The sequence below is a fragment of the Ambystoma mexicanum genome, chromosome 11 (assembly GCF_040938575.1).
Source record: "Ambystoma mexicanum isolate Mex_15411 chromosome 11, UKY_AmexF1_1, whole genome shotgun sequence".
Taxonomy (NCBI): Eukaryota; Metazoa; Chordata; class Amphibia; order Caudata; family Ambystomatidae; genus Ambystoma; species Ambystoma mexicanum.
The window spans coordinates 1,096,263,114-1,096,285,214 of record NC_090934.1 but is presented as its reverse complement, the minus strand read 5'-3'; the positions used below and the strand labels follow the sequence as shown (position 1 = coordinate 1,096,285,214).

At 46.3% G+C, this 22,101-nt stretch overlaps 1 protein-coding gene across 6 annotated transcripts in view; it reads left to right on the top strand.

Moving 5' to 3' along the window:
• The window catches only part of RNF111 (ring finger protein 111), a 768,201-nt gene that overhangs the window by 624,239 nt on the left and 121,861 nt on the right, over nucleotides 1–22,101 (top strand). For 5 of the 6 annotated variants that reach the window (XM_069624380.1, XM_069624378.1, XM_069624377.1 and 2 more), the window contains one exon: nucleotides 13,981–14,073. The exons of the other annotated variant lie outside the window; for it this stretch is intronic. In XM_069624380.1, coding sequence (XP_069480481.1) covers nucleotides 13,981–14,073 — 93 coding nt within the window. The remainder of the gene's footprint in view (nucleotides 1–13,980; nucleotides 14,074–22,101) is intronic. 6 annotated transcript variants of the gene reach the window in all.

The window sequence follows — 22,101 nt, the reverse complement described above, 5'->3', positions numbered from 1 at the left end:
CAATACTCCATTTGTGAATCAGGAGATTGCAGTGCCACCATCGGATAACACGAGGCCAACCACCTACAAAGATGACCGCCCGATCACTGTATGATATCTGAAACAACTTCCTTGTTTGTGTTGCTTCCAGCCATAGGATTGGCCACTCACTTCCTTATTTGGCCCAATCCCGCGCCGGCAGGCCAATGCCGGCCCTCCCCACAAAGGCACTCATACAAAGGCTCTTTGTTCCTGTCTAGAGTCTGTCATGAGCCAGAAAGAGCCCTTAGCTCAGAACTCTGCATCTACGTTACCAGCACAATTGTGCCATTCTCATGATCCATTACTTACAACCAGTAAGCTACTAAACGCCTGCTTGATACAGGCGCATATCCTTCATCCAAGACATTTTAATGACCATACGCATGAAGCCAACCACCCTCGCTTCAGCGCTCCCATTATCATCAGAGTTCGCCCGCCTCACCTTTTTTCCCTTGCACCGATCGGCCTCTTTTGAGTCTGCTGAAGTTCATTTAGCTTAGTCTGTCACTGCTAAGCGATACTCATCATGCATACACGACCTCCCTACCTTGCCATGCCGAAATCTGCCCATATGCTCGTCGCTCCAATTCCATGAGAATTACCTATCATGGGAACAATTCTACTTTGGCTATATGCTTGTCAACACCTAGTACTTGAACTGCTGATTCTCCTGCCCACTGTTTGACTTTCAAATCAACCTACCACTGAGCTCTTGCCAATTAAAACTTCCGATATTGTGCCCATTAACTGCCAATTGAACTCCTGTTATCTAGGCCACTATTTGATTATCGAATTAGCCTATCGTGAGTTCCTGCCAACTGTAGTCAATGATACTGTGCTTATTGACTGTTGCTTCATCTTCTGATTTCCTACCCATTACCCGACCTGTAAATCAGCCTATTGCTGAGCCCTTACCAATTGTAATCGATGATATTGTGCTCATTAAGCCTGCTACTCGCCATGCTAATGCAGGTCTAGCCCTTTCCTATTTGTTTCTAGCTACTCAAATATATGCCTAGCCCATTCTTACCTGCTCTGAGTTATGCACATGTCTGTCACGCATATCTTCACATGTTCCCAGCCCTTACAAATGCAGGTCTAGCCCATCTTCACTTGTTCCTACCTATGAAAATGTATGTCTAGCCCATCCTCTCCTGCTCCTTCCCACACAAGTGCAAGTCTAGCCTAAACTCTCTTGATCCTAGCCCATTTAATGCGGGATTAGCCCACATCACCAGATCTTAACATTAAATTTGATATGCCTAATCCTGATCTGCTACCTCTGCATTAGCGAGAACTTAGACCACCTTGCCCTACCTGCCACTCATATAAGAGATCAACCTACTTGTCACACATCTGACAAACCTTCTGTTTTCTACCACCTCCCCAACACGGCCCAGACTCTTGCCTAACCACACCTACCTTCCAAATTTACCTCACTCCCGCTAAATACCAAAGATCACAGCATAAGAGAACTATGTTCACTAGCAAGCCCCAGCTGGCAAACACACGACTGCCCTTACTCTGTACCCTCACAATAATGGCCGGTCTCCATTTTCTACCCTGCGCCCTACAGGATAGAAACCACAGGCTACGACCTAGACTAGACAAGCCTAAAATGAGCCTACATAACCTTCACCCTAGATACACCACGGCCCTAGATCAAGAATCTCCTGTACCTGATTCAGCAGCAGCACGGCTAGAAAAACAGAACTGTACCACCTCCCCCTCTCCTCACACCTTTACTAGAACAAACTACCCTAAACGCAGACCTTCGCCCTGCCCAAGAGCAAAACAAAATGACAACCTTCAAGTGGATTGTGTCCTCCAACGTATTCCTCATCTTTGATGTTTTCCATCAGCTTCAGCTGCTTCGGAAAAGAATTTCCGCAGAGGGCGCCGTGCGTCGATGTCAAGTCGATGGTCCCTCGAAGGCCTCCGTCGAGGGTGACGTCATTGGGTATATAAGTGGCACGCGCAGCGCCCGTTGGCCTCAGTTCCGTTTTTCTGCAGTGTATGTTGCTTCGGAGCACCTCGAGTTCTGTGAAGAAAGAATAAATAACAAAATATGTCTTAGGCATCGACGCCGACCACGACCCCGAAATCGGGTTTCAAAAAATGTAAATCGTGCGGCTCAAAAATGTCGATTACCGATCCGCACCGAGAGTGCTTATGGTGCCTTGGAGAAGGCCACGAAATGGAGGCCTGTACGAAGTGTCAAGTGATGACGGGGAAAGCCTTGGGAGAGAGGAGGGGAAAACTGCAGGTAGGTCGTAAATCCGACCGAAAAGCTTCTAGCGTTGAGTCGAAGTCCTGTGAGGAGAAATCTCCTCGACGCAAAAGGCATCGGTCTAGGTCCCGAAGCAGTTCCCATCCCTCATCGTCTTCGACGAAACAATCGAAGAAACAACGCCACAGATTCCCCTCCACTTCGTCTTCGGACGAATCCCCAAAAAGGATGAAATGTCCCACAAAACATTCATCCGAGGAATGGGAAGCATTTGGAGAAAAAACGATGGAGGTGTTTGAGAAAGCGAAGCCTCTGTCCGCGCCTTCCTCGGAAGCCGGCCGGGGGCATTATCGCTCCGACACTCGCGCGCCCTCGAGCCCGGGTGATTGAAGGAGGAAGGATAGAGAACCTTCTAGGACTTCGAGTGAAAAAGATTGCTTGGGTCGAGTCGACTGCTCGAGGTCACCGATGCCGTCCGAGACCGAACATACCTCGAAGGGCAGGTCTTCGAAGGGTGCCTCGACGCCCTCAAAGCCGATGCCGTCGAAGTCGGGTACTACGTTGACATTATCGAAGCCTTTGTAGACGCCGAAGCCCTCGACGCCAAAACTTCCAGCTAGACAAGATCAGCTAGGAAGAGAAAGAAAAGGCTAAAACAGCTGGGTTGCATTCAGGACCCATTAGCACTCCTCTACCTCCTCCAGACAAGGTTTTCAAGCCTCTGCCTAGTAAGGAGTTTTTCAAAGCTTTGACCTCAATTTTTGAGGAACAAGAAAGAGCCGATGAGGAAAATTTACCTTTTTGGCTTGAATTTGGTACTCCAAATGTTCCTGAATGTCTGATTTCAGAGGAAAGCAGGATGAAGGATTTGGTTGAATCATTACACAATGCAAGTGGTATTGATACGTCCCCAGAAAATGAATTTGGTAGACCAGAGCCAGGTGAACATGCAAACCCATCATACCGTCAGTTAATGACTAAAGTAGTAGATTATTTGGGCTGGGCCAGGCCTACAGTCCAATTTGTCCAAGATGATCTTAGACATACTGGACCATGATCCTACTGAAGACCCAATTCTGCCTTTCCATGTGGCCTTACAAAATAGGGTGGCCAAAAATTGGGAGACGCCGGATTCTACTCCTCCAGTGAATAAATCCCTTACTTCAAAATACCGCCCTGCCAGTAGCGACCCCGGCTATCTGTCTAAACATCCCACTCCCGAAGGTTTGGTCATACAGGCAGCCACAGCTTCTAACAAACTTGCGTACCCGTCTATCCCTCCAGACAGGGATAAGCGTGTGAATGGCTGGGCGCGGAAGGTATTTTCAGATGGGAGCATGGCATTAAAATCAGCCAACTCCACTTGTGCCTTGGCAAAGTTTTCGTACACTCTTTGGGAGTGCATTGCAATGGCGGCGGAGCACATACCAGAAGGGAAAGAAAGGGAAGGATTCCTAGCCATGGTTAGAGATGGAAAGGAAGCTATGCAGGAATCCCTTGAATCTGGTTTGGACACTGTTGATAGTGTGAGCAGGTCCATTGCTGCTAGCACAGTAATGCGTAGATTTGCATGGTTACGGAAGTATGGTTTTGCACCAGAAGTACAGCACCGTCTTCTGAACATGTCCTTTGACGGGTCTCACCTTTATGGCAGCAAGGCTGACGAGATCCTTGAGAGGTTGCAGACCTCAAAGGCAGCTGCCAAGTCGTTGGGAGCTGCTATCAGGCAACCTCAGCCCTTTCGTGCGACAAATCAATCTTGGAGGGGACAATCCTATCGTTACTACTCCTCATATGGAAGAACGAGGGGAACGGCCAGTCAAAGGGGCCAAAGAAAGGCCACTTGCAGTGGACGACCAAAACGTGCAAAGCCAGCTACAGCCTCTTTGCCATTAGCGGCTGCAGCAACCGCCACAAAACCACTTTGAGGATTTGCATCAGAAAACCCTGTAGGAGGCAGGCTGTCGCAGCATCTGCAAGAATGGCGAGGCCATTACTTCAGATGTTTGTGCTCTAGAAATATTAGCCCAAGGTTTCTGTCTTCCTTTTCTAACGCAACCTCAAAGCAATCCACCAGGGAGACACCCTTTGAGGTTTCCGGACCCGCTCCTACAGCAGGAAGTTCTAAGCCTGCTGGAGAAAGGTGCTATAGAACCGGTACCTGCAGCGGAGAAGAACATGGGATGGTACTCCCCATATTTATTTGATCCCCAAAAAAGACGGAGGACTGAGACCCATCCTGGACTTGAGAAACTTGAACAAGTTCCTCAGGAAGGACAAGTTCAGGATGGTCACTCTTTCTCAGATCCTTCAAGCCCTTCATCTTCAGGACTGGTTGGTGTCATTGGACCTACAGGATGCTTATTTTCATGTGCCGATTCATCTCAAGCACAGAAAATACCTGAGGTTCGTGGTTGGCAGCTCACATTATCAGTTTCAAGTCCTTCCATTCGGATTGACCTCCGCCCCGAGGGTCTTCACCAAATTTATGGTAGTAGTGGCAGCACACCTCAGGAGAGGGGGGATTCATGTCTACCCCTATCTGGACGATTGGTTGATCAGAGCACAATCTGCCGAATAGGCACTGGATCACCTGAAAGTCACCTGCCACTTCCTCCACACTCTGGGTTTCTCCCTCAATTTCAAGAAGTCACAAATGACACCTCAACGGCTCCAATATATAGGAGCTGTGTTAACACATCCCTGGGAAAGAGCTTGCCTACCAGTTCGAGGGCTCAAGACATATTCTTCAGATGGTGTCCAAATTCCAAAACGCCCACAATCATCAGGGTTACGACTTCTTAAGGTTGCTTGGCCTCATGGCATCCTGCATTTTTCTGGTGCCAGAGGCACGCCTGAGAATGAGATCCTTTCAGTGGGCTCTAAAGACTCAATGGTCCCAGTTCTCAGGTCAAATGACGGATCTTCTCCAGATTCCAAACAAGGTTTGTCAGGATCTTCTATGGTGGACCTGTTCAGAGAATATTTTGAAAGGAGAACCCTTTTAACAACCATGGCCGGAGATTACAGTAGTGACGGACGCCTCACTCAAGGGGTGGGGAGCTCATGCCAACGATCTGACAATCAGCGGTCGTTGGTCTCCATCGGAGTCCAGACTACATATCAATCTTTTGGAGCTGAGAGCAATCAGACTAGCGCTGAAGGCTTTCCTGCCATCTGTCAGAGGGAAGAATGTCCTGATAATGACGGACAACACAGTGGCCATGCATTATCTAAACAAAAGAGGTGTAGGGTCACTACCTCTGTGCAGAGAGACAATGCAGCTCTGGTATTGGGCAACTCGAGAAGGAATCTCTTTAACGGCAGTTCACCTAGCCGGGCAAGAGAATATGACAGCAGATGCTCTGAGAAGGCAGAGCAGTGTCCCGCGAATGGGAACTGGCTCAGGAAGTCATCCTAGAGATCTTCACCCTTTGGGGAACCCCTCAGGTAGACCTATTTGCGACCGGTAACAACCGAAAGTGCGAAAGGTATTGCTCAAGGGAATTTCCCCCGAGAGGAGCACTGGGGGACGCGTTTGTGGTGGAGTGGAATTTCCCACTATTGTATGCGTTCCCTCTGATTCCCGTCATTCCTCAGGTCATCAGGAGACTGAGACGGTTAGAGAGCCGCATGATCCTAATTGCCCAGGATTGAGCCAGGAGAACGTGGTACCCGGACCTTCTAGACATGTCCATCTATCCTCCAGTACGTCCTCCTCAATGAGAGAACCTTCTCTCCCAAATGGAGGGTTAGGTTCTCCACCCAGAGATCAAAACGCTCAACCTTCATGCTTGGTATCTGAAAGGCTGAGATACAGGAATTGGAACCTTCCAGATGACGTTATGGAGGTGTTGCTTTCGGGAAGAAGACCAGCAACAAAGTCTCTATGCCGTTGGAAAAAGTTTTGCAACTGGTGCAGAGAAATGAATGTTGATCCTTTTCTATGTTCTATTCCGGAAGTACTATCTTTTCTTCTGACCCTAACACATAGAGGTCTGAATGTTGGAACCATTAAAGGTTATCTTGCGGCGCTTTCCATCTTCAAGCGCTCGTCAGAAGAATGCCCCTATTTCAAAATTCCTTTGATTGTACAATTTTTAAAAGGACTCACTAATGTGTTACCTCCTCACCCATTTGAAGTACCGATTTGGGATCTCAATTTGGTCCTAATATTCTTAATGCGTGCCCCTTTTGAGCCTTTGCACACGTGTCCATTAAGATTATTAACATGGAAAACTACTTTCCTAGTTGGGTCATTGTCAAGGCGTGAGTCCAGTTGTGCAATGAGCAATTGCTCTTAGTGGTTATTGAATGGGCAGGATAGATACCAGCAATGGTAAATCATTGAAAATGTCTGCAAGAAGAGTGAGCGAATTGCAGGCACTGTCTTCTGCGCCACCCTATAATGTGTTCTATAAGGACAGGGTTGTGTTAAAGGTTAAACCCTCATTTTTACCAAAAGTAAAAGTTTCACTTAAATCAAAAACATGTATTACATGCATTCTATCCTCCACCCCATCCTAATAAGGAGGAGGAAAGATTACACAGGTTGGATCCAAGAAGAGCTTTAAGCTTGTGTATCTCTAGGCTTAGATTGGACAACCAACTGTTTATTGGCTACACAGGAAAAAGATAGGGTCAATCAGTAACAAAACAGACAATATCATGCTGGATTGTGCTTTGCATTTCGGAATGCTACAGACTGGCGGGGAAAGACCCACCAGAAGGTTTAAGGGCTCATTCCTCCAGGGGCATCGCTTCGTCAACAGCCCTACAAAGAGGTGTTCCTATAAGGTCCATTTGTGAAACAGCGACAAGGTCATCGCTGCATACTTTTTCAAAATTCTACAACCTAGATGCTTCCCAATCTAAGGAGTTAAATTTTGGTAGTGCAGTCCTATACTCAGCCATCTGAAAATGTAAAAAAAAAAAAAAATTCAATCCCTCCATAAGAATTACCCTTACTGCTTTGGGAGTCTATCAAAGATGAGGAATACGTTGGCGGACACAATCCACTCGAAGAACAAGTTACTTACCAACTGGCACTGTTCTTTCGATTGGATGTTCCTCCAACGTATTCCTCATCGCCCTCCCAACCTACCCCTCTGTAGATTTATCCCACGCTGTTGCCACTCCAACTCTTGCAAGGCAAAATACCGGTCTACCGGCACAGTGGACAATCGATAATGAAAGGGGGAAAACAGAACTGAGGCCAACAGGTGCCGCGCGTGCTACTTATACACCAGATGACGTCACCCTCGACGGAGGCCTTCAAGGGACCATCGACTCGACATCGGCGCCCCCTGCCGAAACTTTTTGCTGAAGCTGATGGAAAACATCAAATATGAGGAATATGTTGGAGGAACATCCAATCGAAAGAATGTTACCAGTTGGTAAGTAACTTGTTCATCTCATGGGCACACATTAACGCCAGATCCCTCACAATACACTCCTCTGAAATTGCTGACATTATCAAATGACTTTGACCTCATGGCAGTCGCTGAATCCTGGCTTCACGATGCATCAGGTCCTGCCCTCATGTTGGCCATTCCAGATAATTACCAAATTCTGAGACAAGACAGACCCAATGCCAGAGGGGGCGGCCTAGCTATCATAGCAAAAACTAACTTGGAAGTTGGATTAACAACTCCTCCCCAAATCAAATCTAAATACCTATCGCCAACAACAGTACATTAACTATCCTATTGCTATATAGACCCCCTGGACCTATAGGTACCTTTTTGAGAAGGACTTATCCAGTCTCCTTACTAATACTCAGCTCCTACTCTTAGGCGACTTCAACTTGGGTTTCAGTGACCCTGAGGACAAACATGCCTAATCGGTCGAAGCTATCCTGAATGAACATGGCCTTATCCAAAAAGTTCTTACTCCTACTCATATTAGAGGAAGAACATTAGATTGGGTTGCCCACCTAAACTGCACCATTACCATCTCTGAAATAACACATCAACCATGGGCGGACCATTACCTAATAAGCTTCGCCTCCACAATAGAGCCCCCTAAGCAGAAACATAAAGATATGGCTTCCCCCCTCCCAACCAGAAGTAAGAAAGATATTACAGCTGAAAAATTAGTTCCCCCACCTCCTACCTGCCCTCACCCCCCTCACCAGCAACAAGGACCAGAACGTGCTAGTAGAGACATTCAACAAAACTATGACGAATTGTCAGGACTTGATTGACCCTCCCTTAACTCCTCACCTGTATCGTCAAATGAGCTTTCAGGTTTTAAAGAGTCCTTCTTCCTTGGTCGTCTTAGTTCTTTACTCTTGTCTTTTTTCTGGTGTAAATTGGAGCAAGCTCCCAATTTAAGGAAAAAAGGCAGAGAAGCCAAACAAAAACCTGTGTAGTGTAGATGAGTCTTTTGCTTGCAGGTGAAGATAACTGTGTAAATCCAAAAAGAATCCTTTCAATAAATGTTCAATTGGAGTAAGTTCAGAACTTTTAAAACGGAACAGGCTGGATAGCAAATTCCTCCGAACTGGATCGTGGATGGAAAGAGGTAAATGAAAAGCAACTGGAAGACTTGCACTCTTCTACAGACTCCTCCTCAACTCCGGTAGACCGAAATGAAAATGAAATGGTACTAGAGGAATCGCGAACAAAGGAGGGAGGAGTAAGACACTGGATACAGCTGTAATAAGGTAAGAAAGGAAATGGGGGAGAACAGCAAGAGAAGGCCAATTACACTAAAAAGGATACAGGAGAGGGTAAACGGAATAACTTGCAGAACAACTGATAAAGAAAAGGTAGATGGAGCGAAGGAACGAAAAACCCAGAATTAGACCATTTAAAGAAAGTAAACGGACTACGGTGTAGAAGGAAACGAAGGAATAACTGTGAATGTTTTACCTTACAAGAAGTAATAGATACGAAGCGTGCTGAAAGGTGACTGGAAGAAAAGCGAATACGCGGTACTATGAAGCAAAACAAGCGAGTCACGGGTAAATGGGGGGCTAGCAGCGCCTAGGTCAAAGGACAATACAACGCCTCGGATTGCTGATAATGCGGATGTAAATACGTACTGCTGGCCATCTTGGAAGTGGCGTAGACCGTCAGTGCGGAACCAAGGCGTCCACATTAGGTGTAGTTCCACCTATGCCAGCATTTCCAGGGCTGATGCATGATGCGAAGGCTCTTGACATTATTGCACCTGTCAAACTACGCAAAAGTAAACAGATGACCCACATTAACACCTGGTTCACCCCCCAGCTAAAAGAATTAAGACTACAAAAAAGAAAGCTCTAAGCCATATGGCAACACTCCCCTACAGACGGGAATAAAGTAAAATTAACTTTGCCAACTCGTACAAAAAAGGAATTATCTTGACCAAAAGGAACACCTTTAATGACCGAATCACTAAGGCTAACTCCAACACCAAGGAGCTACTCACCATCCTCCGTGAAATGGAAACCCCCATTCCACTCCTAGATAATGTCCCTAAAGACAAGCAATGGTGCACTAGCATCCAGAATGCTCTTACGAACAAAATAGCTACTGTTCAAACTAAAATAGCTAACAAAAAAGCATCCCTACCCTCCACTGGGACACAACCTACCCTTCCCCCGGTAACACCTAGCACTGACACAACCTTCAAATTTTCCAGTACCTCCATACTAGAAACAGAAAAAGTCATCAAGCCTCAAGGCTTCAAATTGTCAGGGTGACAGTTGCCCGGCACAAATAATGAAGGACGCAACTAGGGACCTAGCGCCGTTCATTACTAAATTAATTAATGCATCCTTCAAGACAAGCATTGTACCCAACAACCTCAAAGAATCTTCAGTACTACCGCCATTTGAAGACAGATACTTGACACAGCTATCCCAACAAACTATAGACCAATCTAAAATCGACAGTAGCTCATCTCCAAATTCAACATCACCTTGAAGCTAACCACATACTAGGCGTCCGCCAATCCGGATTCAGACCACAACACAGAACAGAAACGGCACTAATTGACCTTAAGACTCAAATTGAAGAGCTAAAGGATAAAGGTAAGACGGCTATGCTGCTCCTCCTTGATCTATCGGCAGCCTTCGACCTGGTGGATCATGCAGTACTTCGCAAACACCTGGCGTCAGCTGCCCATTTCTCAAGTGATGCTATAACCTGGGTCCAATCCTTTTTAGCCAACCGTATGAGTGTTTTCCCCCTTAGCATCTGCAAACCCAATCCAAATCACCTGTGGCGTCCCACAGGGTTCATGCGTCTCACCTACTATGTATAACATCTTTACCAAGCAACTCTTTGAAATTGGATAAACTGGGTGTCACCTAGCCAAACTATGCAGATGACACTCAGATCCTCATAGCCCTTTCGGGCAATTTTGCTAAAGACACAGCCTTGGTGAACAAGCTATACCTCCTCATTCAGGCATGGATGGCATCCCACGGCCTCTGCCTGAATGACGACAAAACCGAGATCCTGATATTGGGTTCTGACGCCAACCTAAAAAAACTTAGCCCCAGTTACATTGCCGTCAATATTGAAATCAAAGCAGTAACTGGTAAAAACACTACGATTTTACCTAGACTCTACCCTGTCATTAAAAAAACAAGTTAGCGCCATGGCCTCATCAACGGCATACACATGCAAACTCATCAGGGCATGCAAACCATTCCTCTCCAACGCTAGTCGTATCACACTTGCCAATGCGGTGATAATGTCTGACTATTGTAACGCCTTATACATAGGAGCCAACAAATGCATCTTAAACAAAATGCAAACCCTACAAAACAATGCCCTCAGAGCAGCTTTGAGCATACCCAGTAGAGAGCACATCTCCAATATTCGAAGAGACCAACAGTGGCTAATTAGTGACAGAATCCTTCTGAAAACAGTATCCCTTACTTTCAAGTGCCTGAATAATGCAGCACCCCCATACCTCTCAGACCGTATGATCAGAAGAACCCCGACCCATCTCACCAGATCATCCAACTCCCTCTGCTTAGAAGTCCCAAGATTCAAACTTTCCAAATCTGGAGGTACCAGCTTCCCGGTACAAGCACCCTTAGCTTGGAATGCTCTCCCCCTGGCCCTTCGAACTGAACAACCATACCACAGATTTAGACACATGATAAACAGACCTTGATCTAATGAGAACTAAGATCGGCCTTCTGCACGGTTGCCCTAGGTGCATTCGCTGACTCTACCACCCTTATCAGAACTTTTATTTCTATATTTTATCACTTGTCACTTTGCACGTGCCTTGTACTTTACTTCTACCTATTGTAATTAATCTGTATTCACTGCATCTATTCATATGCTGTAACTAAGCTTCAATTATACTTGCTGTGTTCCGCCCAGCTACCCAAGGATTCAGTGCGCATTACCAAATAAACATAAGCCTGCTTGCTCTGTCATTATCAGGTGGTACAGCCTTATACTAAGAGTTGGAGTTTCTTTATTGCCCAATGTTTAGTCCCTTTGGGTGGACTTTAGAAAAACTGTCCTAACACTCTGCACTAATTCTTCCTTCATGCCGAAAGTTCCCTCAGAGGTCCACCTGAACAAACCTGTGCTTCTGCCAGTTTTCTTTGGCTTTGGTGCTCCCACTTTGCCGTACACTCGCTGGATGTTGTGTGTTCTTGAAAGTTTTATATTGCATGTGCAAAGGAGTTCCAAAAAACACTCCCACCCCCAACTGTTTTTTTTTTTTTTGGTCATGTGGGAAAAGGCAACACCCTGGCTAAGTCTTCCATTTCCAGGTGGCTTCCTAGATGTATCTTACATTGCCACCAACTTGCAAGAAGGCCCCTGCCAGGAAGACCACAGGCATTTTCCACCAGAACATAGCTTCTACCGTGGCATTCATGATGGGAGTTCCCCCTGCTCGACATGTGCAGGGCTGCTACCTGGAGGTCTGTCCACCCCTTCATGAGATTCTACTGCATTGACGGGGATTCCAGGGTCAGCCAGGCAGTGCTCCGCAACCTATGCATGAGTTGAGCATTCCAGGAGTGAGTTCCATTGCTCCTGTAGTTATCCTGCCTCCCATTGGTTGTATGTACTGCCGTAGAATCATATTCACAAGCATGTGAATCCATGAAAAATCCAATGCTAGAGGGGAAACCAGTTACTTACCTGTAACTCCTGTTATCCAGCTTTGGTATCTTTCATGGATTCACATGCCACCCTCCCTCTTGCCCCTCTATGGCTCTTCTTGGTTCCTACTGCTACATTACTTGAGCTTCCGAATCTGAAGATGACCACCAGAGGTGGAGCTAAGGAAGACCTGTCATTGGCTTGGGTAGTATGACCCAAAGTGACAGCAATAGGCTAAATAAGGGACCAGCAGTTTTAAGCTTTGAAACCAAACTGCTTTAATATTGCCAAAGATTCCCAGCTTGATTGCAGGGAATATTCATGAACTTGTGAATCCATGAAAGATACCAATGTTGAAGAAAGGTGTTACAGGTAAGCAGCTTGTTTTTTACGCTGGTTCTGTTCTTTTTGTAAATGCCCAAAAGTATCCCCCAATCTTGTGTTTTTCCTTATAACACAATTGAACAAAAAACGTTTTGGACGGGAATATAAATTCTGCATTTAGCACTGACGCCTTTTAGGACCAGATCAAATATCCTTGTGTTCTCCAGAAAGTGCATCTGACTCATAATTTAATATACAGCAAACCAATGTTTTATTCTGATCTTGTCGGGTTTCCAAATTTGATTTCTACCCAATGCTGGATAGTAATAAAAGGCTTTCCTTATTGCCAAAGTAAACCTTACTAAAGTCACTCTTTCCAACCCCTGAAGATGAGTCAATTCTTTTAGTCTTGACATCCGTGGAACTGATTGTTAGCTAGAATTGTAGGCTTCCAGTCTGTGTTTTGCATGTGGTGTAAAACAAAGAGTTGATTCCAAAAAGTGTGTCCAGAAAAGAGTGGGCAGAATTTGAAAATGTTGATTAACAAAAATAGCACATGTATTAAAAAGTGTTAACCTTAGTTGTTTGCCAGTTACTTTTAACAAGAAACCACCTGAGTCTAAGCTGCAAAAATGTATGTATAGGAGTGTTTGTAGAGAAAATGTACAGTGAAGTCTCTGTACAGTGTAGTAGCACATTACCCCTCCCCACCTTCAGCCCATATTAATCTTCCTTGATGTCGAAGCATGACTCCATGACATTAATATTTCCTTGAACTGCCATAAAGACAATCTCTCTGATACATAGCTGGCTGTATGCGCATCCTCTTTTTCCAAGCTCTTACATTGATGAGTAGAAAGGCATCAAAGTGTTTTGGGGAGTTCAGGTATTCTACCATGGATCTTTAGAATTCGATCTTTTGGGATAACTTTACCATTCATATGGCTATGTGACCAAGATATCCAGAGGAACAGGCCCAAATTGTGTATTAAGATCACGGAGAGTTGTATACAAATTGATTTCCCTGACAACCAGTTTGTTAGAATTGTAACTACTGTTTGCATTCACCTTTATGCATCATAGCTCCAGTCTAAAATGAAGGCGTGTGGGATTTTGCAGTAAACTGGTTACCTTTTTCTTCATTTGTAAATTGAGTAGACTGAACAGTGTTTGCAAAGGTATTTGAACCATTTCATCAACACTGTGCGTAAGTAGTTTTGCGTTCTGATCACATTAATTTGATCGCAATCTGCTAAATCTATTAATTTATTGTCTTATTCCATGAATTTGTGACGATATCTGACCCGGTTTAATTTGCGTCTGCTGTTTAAATAGGTTCCAGACATGGCGGGCTACCCACACATCCGTTACATTTCATCGGGATTGGATGGAAGGTCATTCAGAGGCCCTTTCAGGGGCAATTTTGAGGTTTGTAATAGCATTGGTGGGGTGAGGGTGGGTTGTGGGAAAAGAATGCCTGTGCAATGGCCTCTGCTCATAAATTCTCAGATTTTCAGAGTTGGAGTGAGCTGGGTTGTACATTTTTAAGTATTTAAAACACCTGATACGAAGTAGAAATCTTCGCTGCTGTAAAATGTCTAGTAATGTCCAATTCATAGTAACAATCTATCCTTTTTTTTTAAATCATGAAACTTCACAAAAGTCTTGGTGAATGAATAACCATTTTTTTTAATCCAATACTGCAGACTCTTTATTGGTGGTGTTCCGCTATTTATGGCTAGTTTTAATGTCACACAGAGCCCAAACTCCAATAAATGTAGATCAACTTCTTATGTAACACATGTGCTTAATGTATAATAGAAGATGCTCACATATTGTATCCCCATTAAATGAACATACCTGTGAGTAACTAGCGTTCTGATGCTTGTTAATCTGCTTAGAATCACATGCTGTGCATATGGTCCGACATCCAGTGGTAACCGCAGAGTATTGCATCTTGTCTTTCGGGGACTGAAGGGGGACGTCGGCATAGGCGTGTCTAACACTATCCCTATCGTGACATGTAGTGTACCCAAAATCCCTCATGTGCCGAGGTCCCTCAGATCATTTTTTTCCGCCCAGATAACTGGTCGCCCTATAGCGTAGCTCTTCATAAGAGACCTTGTTTATCTTTATACTAACTTTGTCGGTTATTTCCCCTTAAATCACTTCGGCGATTCAAGCAACTTCGGGGAAGACTGCAGGAAGTTTCGACAGCGGTGGATTTCGACACCCAAGATCCGACAGCTGAGCCATCCACGTGGCCGTGCCCTCTGGCTGGCCTTCACAGTAGGGAGAGTGGGGTCGGGTGGCCATATCTTTCGTTATGTCTTTCCTTTTTCCCCCTCTTTGCCCTCTAGGTCTGGTCATCTTTGTCTACACCTTTCGCTATGAAAAGGACAGCCTTTAGGTTCTGCCCTAAGTGTAGGGTCAGGTACCCGTGGAAAGACTAGCACAGAACGTGTAATTCTGGTCTACCCCTTGATCACGACGAGAAGCTGTGTGCCGCTGGTAAGCTCATTCGGCCTAAGACCCTTAAGGAGCACTGTGTAAAGGGGTGGGCCGCGTACAGTATGTCGCGGGCTGAACCCTCTCGCAACCATCCTCTCCCTCCACCCACCGCCACACCCGCCGAAAGTGACGGGGGCACTGATGACTTTAGGTGGACGCTTCTAGGTCTGCCACGCCCGACCCTCCCCCCACCCCCCACTCACCCCCCCCCCCCTCTCTAGGCTTGATGTAAGTCTTGCATCGACAAGGGCGTACAGAAACCACAAAACACTAAGCACACAACCCCACCACCGATTTTGACGGTTTCCGGCGAAAAAGGTGAAGGCGCCAACAGGACCGCCGAAAATTTTGACTGAATCCTCTGATCTGGTCGATCAGCAGTCTTCCCCGCAGCAGAATCTTGCGACTCGGCACTCCAAAAATAAGGGTGCTACCTCTAAATCGGCTTTACACGCAAAAGCGTGATCATCTGACGCTCTGGCGCTCGTTAAGGCCCCGGTAGGCCCGAAACCTACTCCTAGGCCTCCTAGCCTTTCCATAGGTGAAAAATCTTCTGATAGGCCCTCTGCCGCGGTAGGCGGTAAATCTACCGCTGACCTGTTGCCTCGCGCCGGTTCGGCAGATATTGAGGATAGTATCGCAAGGATTACTTCAGCGATTGGGCTGATGCCTAGGACACTGTCGAAACGCATGGAGCATGCCGAGGACAGGTTTAAAGACACGCCATGGCGCCCCAGTACTCGCGAAACCTACGAGGACAGTCATTAGCCTCTGTCCAACACCCTTCGATGCCAAAGAGAGGAAGACGACGTTTTTTCACCTTTTGGGCCCTTTTGGTTCATCTAAGTGGACGAGGGAAAGGTTTGAAGGATACATGAACCGTCTTAAAGGATTGTCTCACTTTCTGAGCATCCTTCCCCCTAAGAGATCTCGTGAAGACCCTTTTTTAGGGTCAACTTCACGTTTCCAGGAAAATCTTGACTCTCAGCCTTCGGCTTCTGTCCACCATGTAGATGTGGCCCAGATGGACACTTACCAAGACATCCACGACGAGGAAGAAGACCCTTCCTTCCTGCAAGACTACCCTGATGACCAGGCAGATGCCATGGACAACTGGGAGGAAACACAGCAAGTGGAGACAGAGCCATTGACGCTCCCCACGGAAGATCCAGGACACTGTCTTATGCCTGGATTCTGCATACACCACACGCATAGCAAATAACACTTCGCTGCTTGCCAGTTATGCGGACGTACAATGGAACCTTGTACAAGGTGGTCTCCAGGAGGTTCCTAAACCCGCTAGGTCCAGACTTCTCACCATCATGGCCGAGGGAAGGCAGGTAAATCAGAATATAATCAAGAAAACTCTGGACACTGCTGAGACGGCAGGCAGGTCCCTGGCCCTGGGCACACTACTCAAGTGGCACGCTTGGCTCCGCAACTCTGGGTTCAAGCCTGAAACACAGGCCGCTCTTAAACCTATAGAAGAGACCAATCTCTTCGGGAAAGCGGTCGACGATGCTCTGGAGATGGCCAAGAAAGAGCATGAGACTCTTAAATCATTACAACCAACGACTCAGAAGCCTTCCCCCCGCCCCCCAAAGGGGAGGCAGTTCCCGATGGTCCTTTTGAGGGCAATCCCGTGCAGGTCAAAACTACAATACGGGAAACTGGAACTCTGAACAAACATCCGGAAGCCCCAGCAACTACCCACCTAGGGGTCAACAACGCGGCAGTGGCCCCCAACCCCAGGGGAGCCACAGCCTCTAGTCAGAAATGACCAACAGATCCAGGTCCCCTCCCATGTCGCTCCGGTCGGGGGGGCATTTAACAACTTTTCTCATGGTGTGGGAGGGGATAACTTCAGACCAGTGGGTCATAAAGACGGTCACCCACGAGTTCTGCATGGAATTCGCCCGACCACCACAGTTCAGACCGCAACGTCCACAACGCCTCTAGCCGGACCATCTGCTGATCCTGAATCAAGAGGTGGAAGCGCTTCTGGGAAAGGACGCCATAGAAGCCGTCCCTATTCTTCAGGTAAACAAGGGTATTTATTCAGTGTACTTCCTTACACACAAAAAGGACCTCACCATGCACCCTGTTTTAGACCAGCGCCCAGCGAACAAATGTATAAAACCTCAAAAGTTTTATATGGTAACGCTACATGAAGTGATCCCACTGTTGAAACAGGGGGACCACATGACAACATTGGACATGAAAGATGCTTTCTTTCATATTTCAATGTTGCCAGCGCACAGGAAATATCTAAGGTTCATGATAGAGGACAGGCATTACCAATTCACGGTGCTCCCCTTCGGCATTGCCTTGGCGCCAAGGGCGTTTACAAAGGTCCTAGCAGTAGTGGCAGCACACCTGCGCAGACTATCCGTCCCGGTTTACCCTTACCTCAACGACTGGCTGATAACAGGGACTCTTACGACACATGCTTTTTGAACACCCATAAGACCGAAGACCTTCAAGTAAAACAATTTCTGCGGGCACTAATTCGGACGAAGGAAGGCCTAGTCTTACTCTCCAACGAGAGGGTTTAGAACATGCTTTTTCAGATCCCTCAATATGTAGCCAGTCGGGAGGTCACGGTACACCAGGCCATGCGGCTGCTAGGTATGATGGCGTCATGCATATACTTGGTTCCCCACGCGCGCATGTGTCCCATGCAAGAGTGGCTCAAAAGCCAGTTGTTTCAGGCCGGCAGACAATGGGAAGATCTGGTAGTTGTCTCGCCAGCCCTTGTTCTCTCTCTGCAGTGGTGGTTGAGGGAAAACCTCTCGAAGCGGGAAGTCCTTCCCCGCAGTGGAAGCCACTCTCACGACAGACTCAGCTCTCACAGGGCTTCAACAGACAGCGCATTGGAGTGTGGTCCCCACAAGTAGCATCCAACCATATAAATAAGCTAGAGCTATTGGCAGTGTTCAAAGCACTGAAAGCCTTTCAGACTCGACAAGGGAAGACAGTTCTGGTTCTGATAGACGGCACCACAGCCACACCACATTACCTAAACAAACAAGGGGGCACATACTCTGTTGCTATCCAAGCTGTCCCAAAACATTTGGATGTGGGCTCTCGAACACAAGATGTTTCTGTTGTCCCAACACGTTCCAGGGGAGCTCGATCTTCTGGCATGTGTGCTCAGCAGAGTTTTTCCACTGCCCGTGGAATACGAATGGCATCTGCACAAAGACATCGTCTCCAACGTCTTCGCAGAATGGGCTTTCCCAGAGATTGACGTGTACGCAACTCAGGAGAACGCCCAATGCCAAGACTACGCCTTCAGGTACCCCCTGAACCGCTCCAGGGGGAACAGACTCTGGATAAAATGGTCAGGGAAATTTGTTTACGCTCCTCCCCCAAACCCCCTCCCACACCGACTCCCCTACTCATCAAGATAGTGCACAAGATGCTGCAGGAACCAATCACAATGATATTGTTAGCCCCCATGTGGGCCCGCCAACCCTGGTTCGCTCATCTAAGGGAAATGTCCCTCTCCCCACCAGTAAAACTACCCTGCTGCAACAACATTTTGTCTCGGGACAGGGGGAAGACCCTACACCCATGCCCACAAACTCTGAATTTAGCTGCCTGGCTCCTGAGGTCATAGTTAGGACACCTTCCGCTCCCTCAGATGCATGGACATTCTCAGGGAAGCTAGGAAACCTAACACCCGCTATTGCTATTCCAGTAAATGGAAACGCTTTGTCATCTGGTGTAATACCAAGGGCGTCAATCCCATCGATCGATTGCTCACCCACACACATTGTGCTGTACCTAACACATTTGTTAGACACAGCACTGGTCTTGAATTCCCTAAAGGTTCATCTTGCTGCTCTCTCAGCCTACACCAAGTCACAACAGAAAGTGTCATGGTGGAAAATAACGGTTATTAAGGCCTTTATGGAAGGGGTTAAGAGAATACATCCCCCCATTTCTCACCCAGATCCTGGATGGGGATCTAAATGTGGTTTTAACTAGACTCATGGGATCTCCCTTTGAGCCAATGCATAAAGCAAGTCTAAAAGACCTTACTTAAAAGACAGCCTTCTTAGTGGCTGTCACTTCTATTAGAAGGGTTAGCGAACTTCAGGCCCTTTCTGTTCTAGACCCTTTTTGTAATAGTCCACAGGGGTAAGGTAGTTCTGCACAGTCATCCCAGATTTGCGCCTAAATTCATCTCGAAGTTCCATGTGAACCAATCGATCGAACTACCCACTTTCTTCCAGAATCCCACTAGCAGGGCTGAAAGAAGCCTACGCACATTAGATGTGCGCAGGGCAGCCATGTTCTACCTGGAAAGAATGAAACCACTGACGAAGAGTCCAATTTTTCGTTTCGGTGGCAGCTTGCGGAGAAGGGGATCCTGTCTCTAAATACGGATATCGAAAGGTGGATTGTCAAATGCATCACACTTGCTAAGAGAGAACTGCCCTTCAAGCCTAGAGCACACTCTACTAGCGGTACGGGGCCTTCCATAGCATTCATTGCAAATGTTCCCCTAAAGTCCATTTGCAAAGCGGCAACCTGGAGTTCTGTACACACCTTTACAAAACACTATTGCTTAAACACTCGATCTGACACTCAGGTGGGACAAGCAGTATTAAGACATCTTTTCTCTACTGTTCCTTCTCATAACCCACCTCCAACTCCGGGTACTGCTCACTAGTTTATGCATGGGATGTGATTCTACGCAGATTAACGAGCATTAGAAGACATGTATTACTCACCGTAATAGCATTTCTGATGATTGTATCTGCTTGGATTCACATGCATCCTCCCTGCCTCCCCGCTCAGAACAGAAGTAACATAGACTTCTTACTACTTTCTCTCTTCATGTACTCGCTCACAATAGCCTTGGGCTCCCTCATGGCAGAAAAAATAAAATCGGAGGGACCTCGGCACGTGAGGGATTTTGGGTACACTACACATCACGATAGGGATAGTGTTACAGACACGCCTATGCCGGTGTCCCCTTTTGGTCCCTGAAAGACAAGCTGCAATGCTCTGCGGTTACCACTAGATGTCGGAACATATGCACAGCATGTGAATCTAAGCAGATACAATCAGAAATGCTATTGCGGTGAGTAATGCATGTCTTTTGCTCGCTAGAGACAAAGGGCTAAAGGAGCACCAAGGTACAAACTATGAAACCAGTCTTTACAGTCACAATTTAGCCCTCCGTATCCTAAATGAGTAATTATGGAAACTAGCTATATAATGCGATAAATAGAATTACATATTCTTCAACTAATCTATAATAGGTAAAATCTCTTAGAAAATGTACAGTTAAACTGATTTGAGTTTGTTGTTAGTGTATGTTAGGGAGAATTCTCAAACATTTGCTAATTCCCTTCACCTTCGAGACCCCCAGCAACTGTGCTGGATTTTGAGGACTTTATTTTTTGTTAACTGGAAAGTGTGAGCCTCTTTTCCCACTCATTCATGTATTTTGATGTGTTTTACACTTGTATTCTTTGATTATGGAGTTTTAAATAACTCCATAGGCATCATCTGTTCATGTGTTACACAACGCCCTCAGTGCAGTGACACAGCAATGTCTTTTAGACTCCCCAAAGATTTAAATACCTTCTCTGGGATAAACTACTGTTTCCCAGGGAATGTAAAGTGAAATTGACTTTACTACTAGTCGTTTCAAATTCCTGGAAACAGCACACTCCATCTTACAATGGAGTGCTGGAGGGGTTACATAGTATCCCATGTGTCTAAATACTCATGTAGCAGTCAAATGCTACCCTTTCCTATTTGAAAAGGCTGGTGGTGGTTTTACAATGAACTACCATGATTTTTCCTGACCGCGAACTAGGTTTGGTCTCTTTGTTCATTCGCCTTTGGCGGGCTTCAGGAGTGAAGACCGCCTCTGGCTCCAGAGTGTGTGGGGTAGGCAGGAAGTGAGGGAGGTGGCCGAAACTCCCTGTGCTCAGTCTCCTAGGAGATCCAAATGCACTCTGATTGGCTGGCTGACTGTCCTGCAAGGACAGCCAGCATGCTGGGTGAGTGGCAGCAAGGCTGGAATAGATAGGAGAGAACTGAATAAAAGGCACGTCTCTTGGCTTGGAAGGCAGAGTTGACCACTGGGTGAAGGAACCCAAGAAGAGCTGGAAGAGGACTGCTGCAACTCCTGGACCATTGGTTTGCCCGGTGAAGCCCTGGTGCAGGTCTGAATCACCAAGTTCACATCAACAGAGATGCCCTGCAAAGGCCGACTTCTCCCTTTCAGTTGGTGGGACCAATCCACTCCAAAGTAAGCCACCTGGATACCCATCTCAGAGCTGGTTGAATTTCCGCAGTTGTTGAAGGAAACCGTAGGCGTTACTTGCAGCCATGGGAATTGAAGTTTGCCAGTTGCAAGTTTTTTTGACCAGTCTGAGTGCAGTGCAGGAGTCCCCTGACGTCCTCCCTCTTGTCCCCATTACTGAGGCACAGTAACAGCAAGATCTGCAGGAACTGCCAGGAACAGAAGTCATCAGCTGCATAGTTTTCTTCATTGTAAGGTACTGTGAAACGAGACTGAGAGTATTTACCTCTCGCGGTGAAAGTGCTTGAAACTTTTGTAACTTGCAGGCCTAATCATCTTGTGACCCAACATATGATTCTTCTTTTTACAAACTACTTTTGAGAACTTGTGCAGAGACTTTACCATTTACTTACCAGAAACGCTTTATCCTATCCAAGACTCCAGCCCATTGACTTTGGCCTAGCCTATTGAATTACCTCTTCTGTTGAACTCCAGTATTTACACTAAGAATAATTGCAACCTTTCATGTTCTAATAACCTTTACCTTTTACTCCTTAAAGTATTCCGAAATGGTATTGAAGTATATTTGTGTTTATATTATAGCCTCCTACTTAAGAATGTTTTATAACTGACTGACAGATAAATAAATTAAGTATTTATCAAAGAAACCTTGA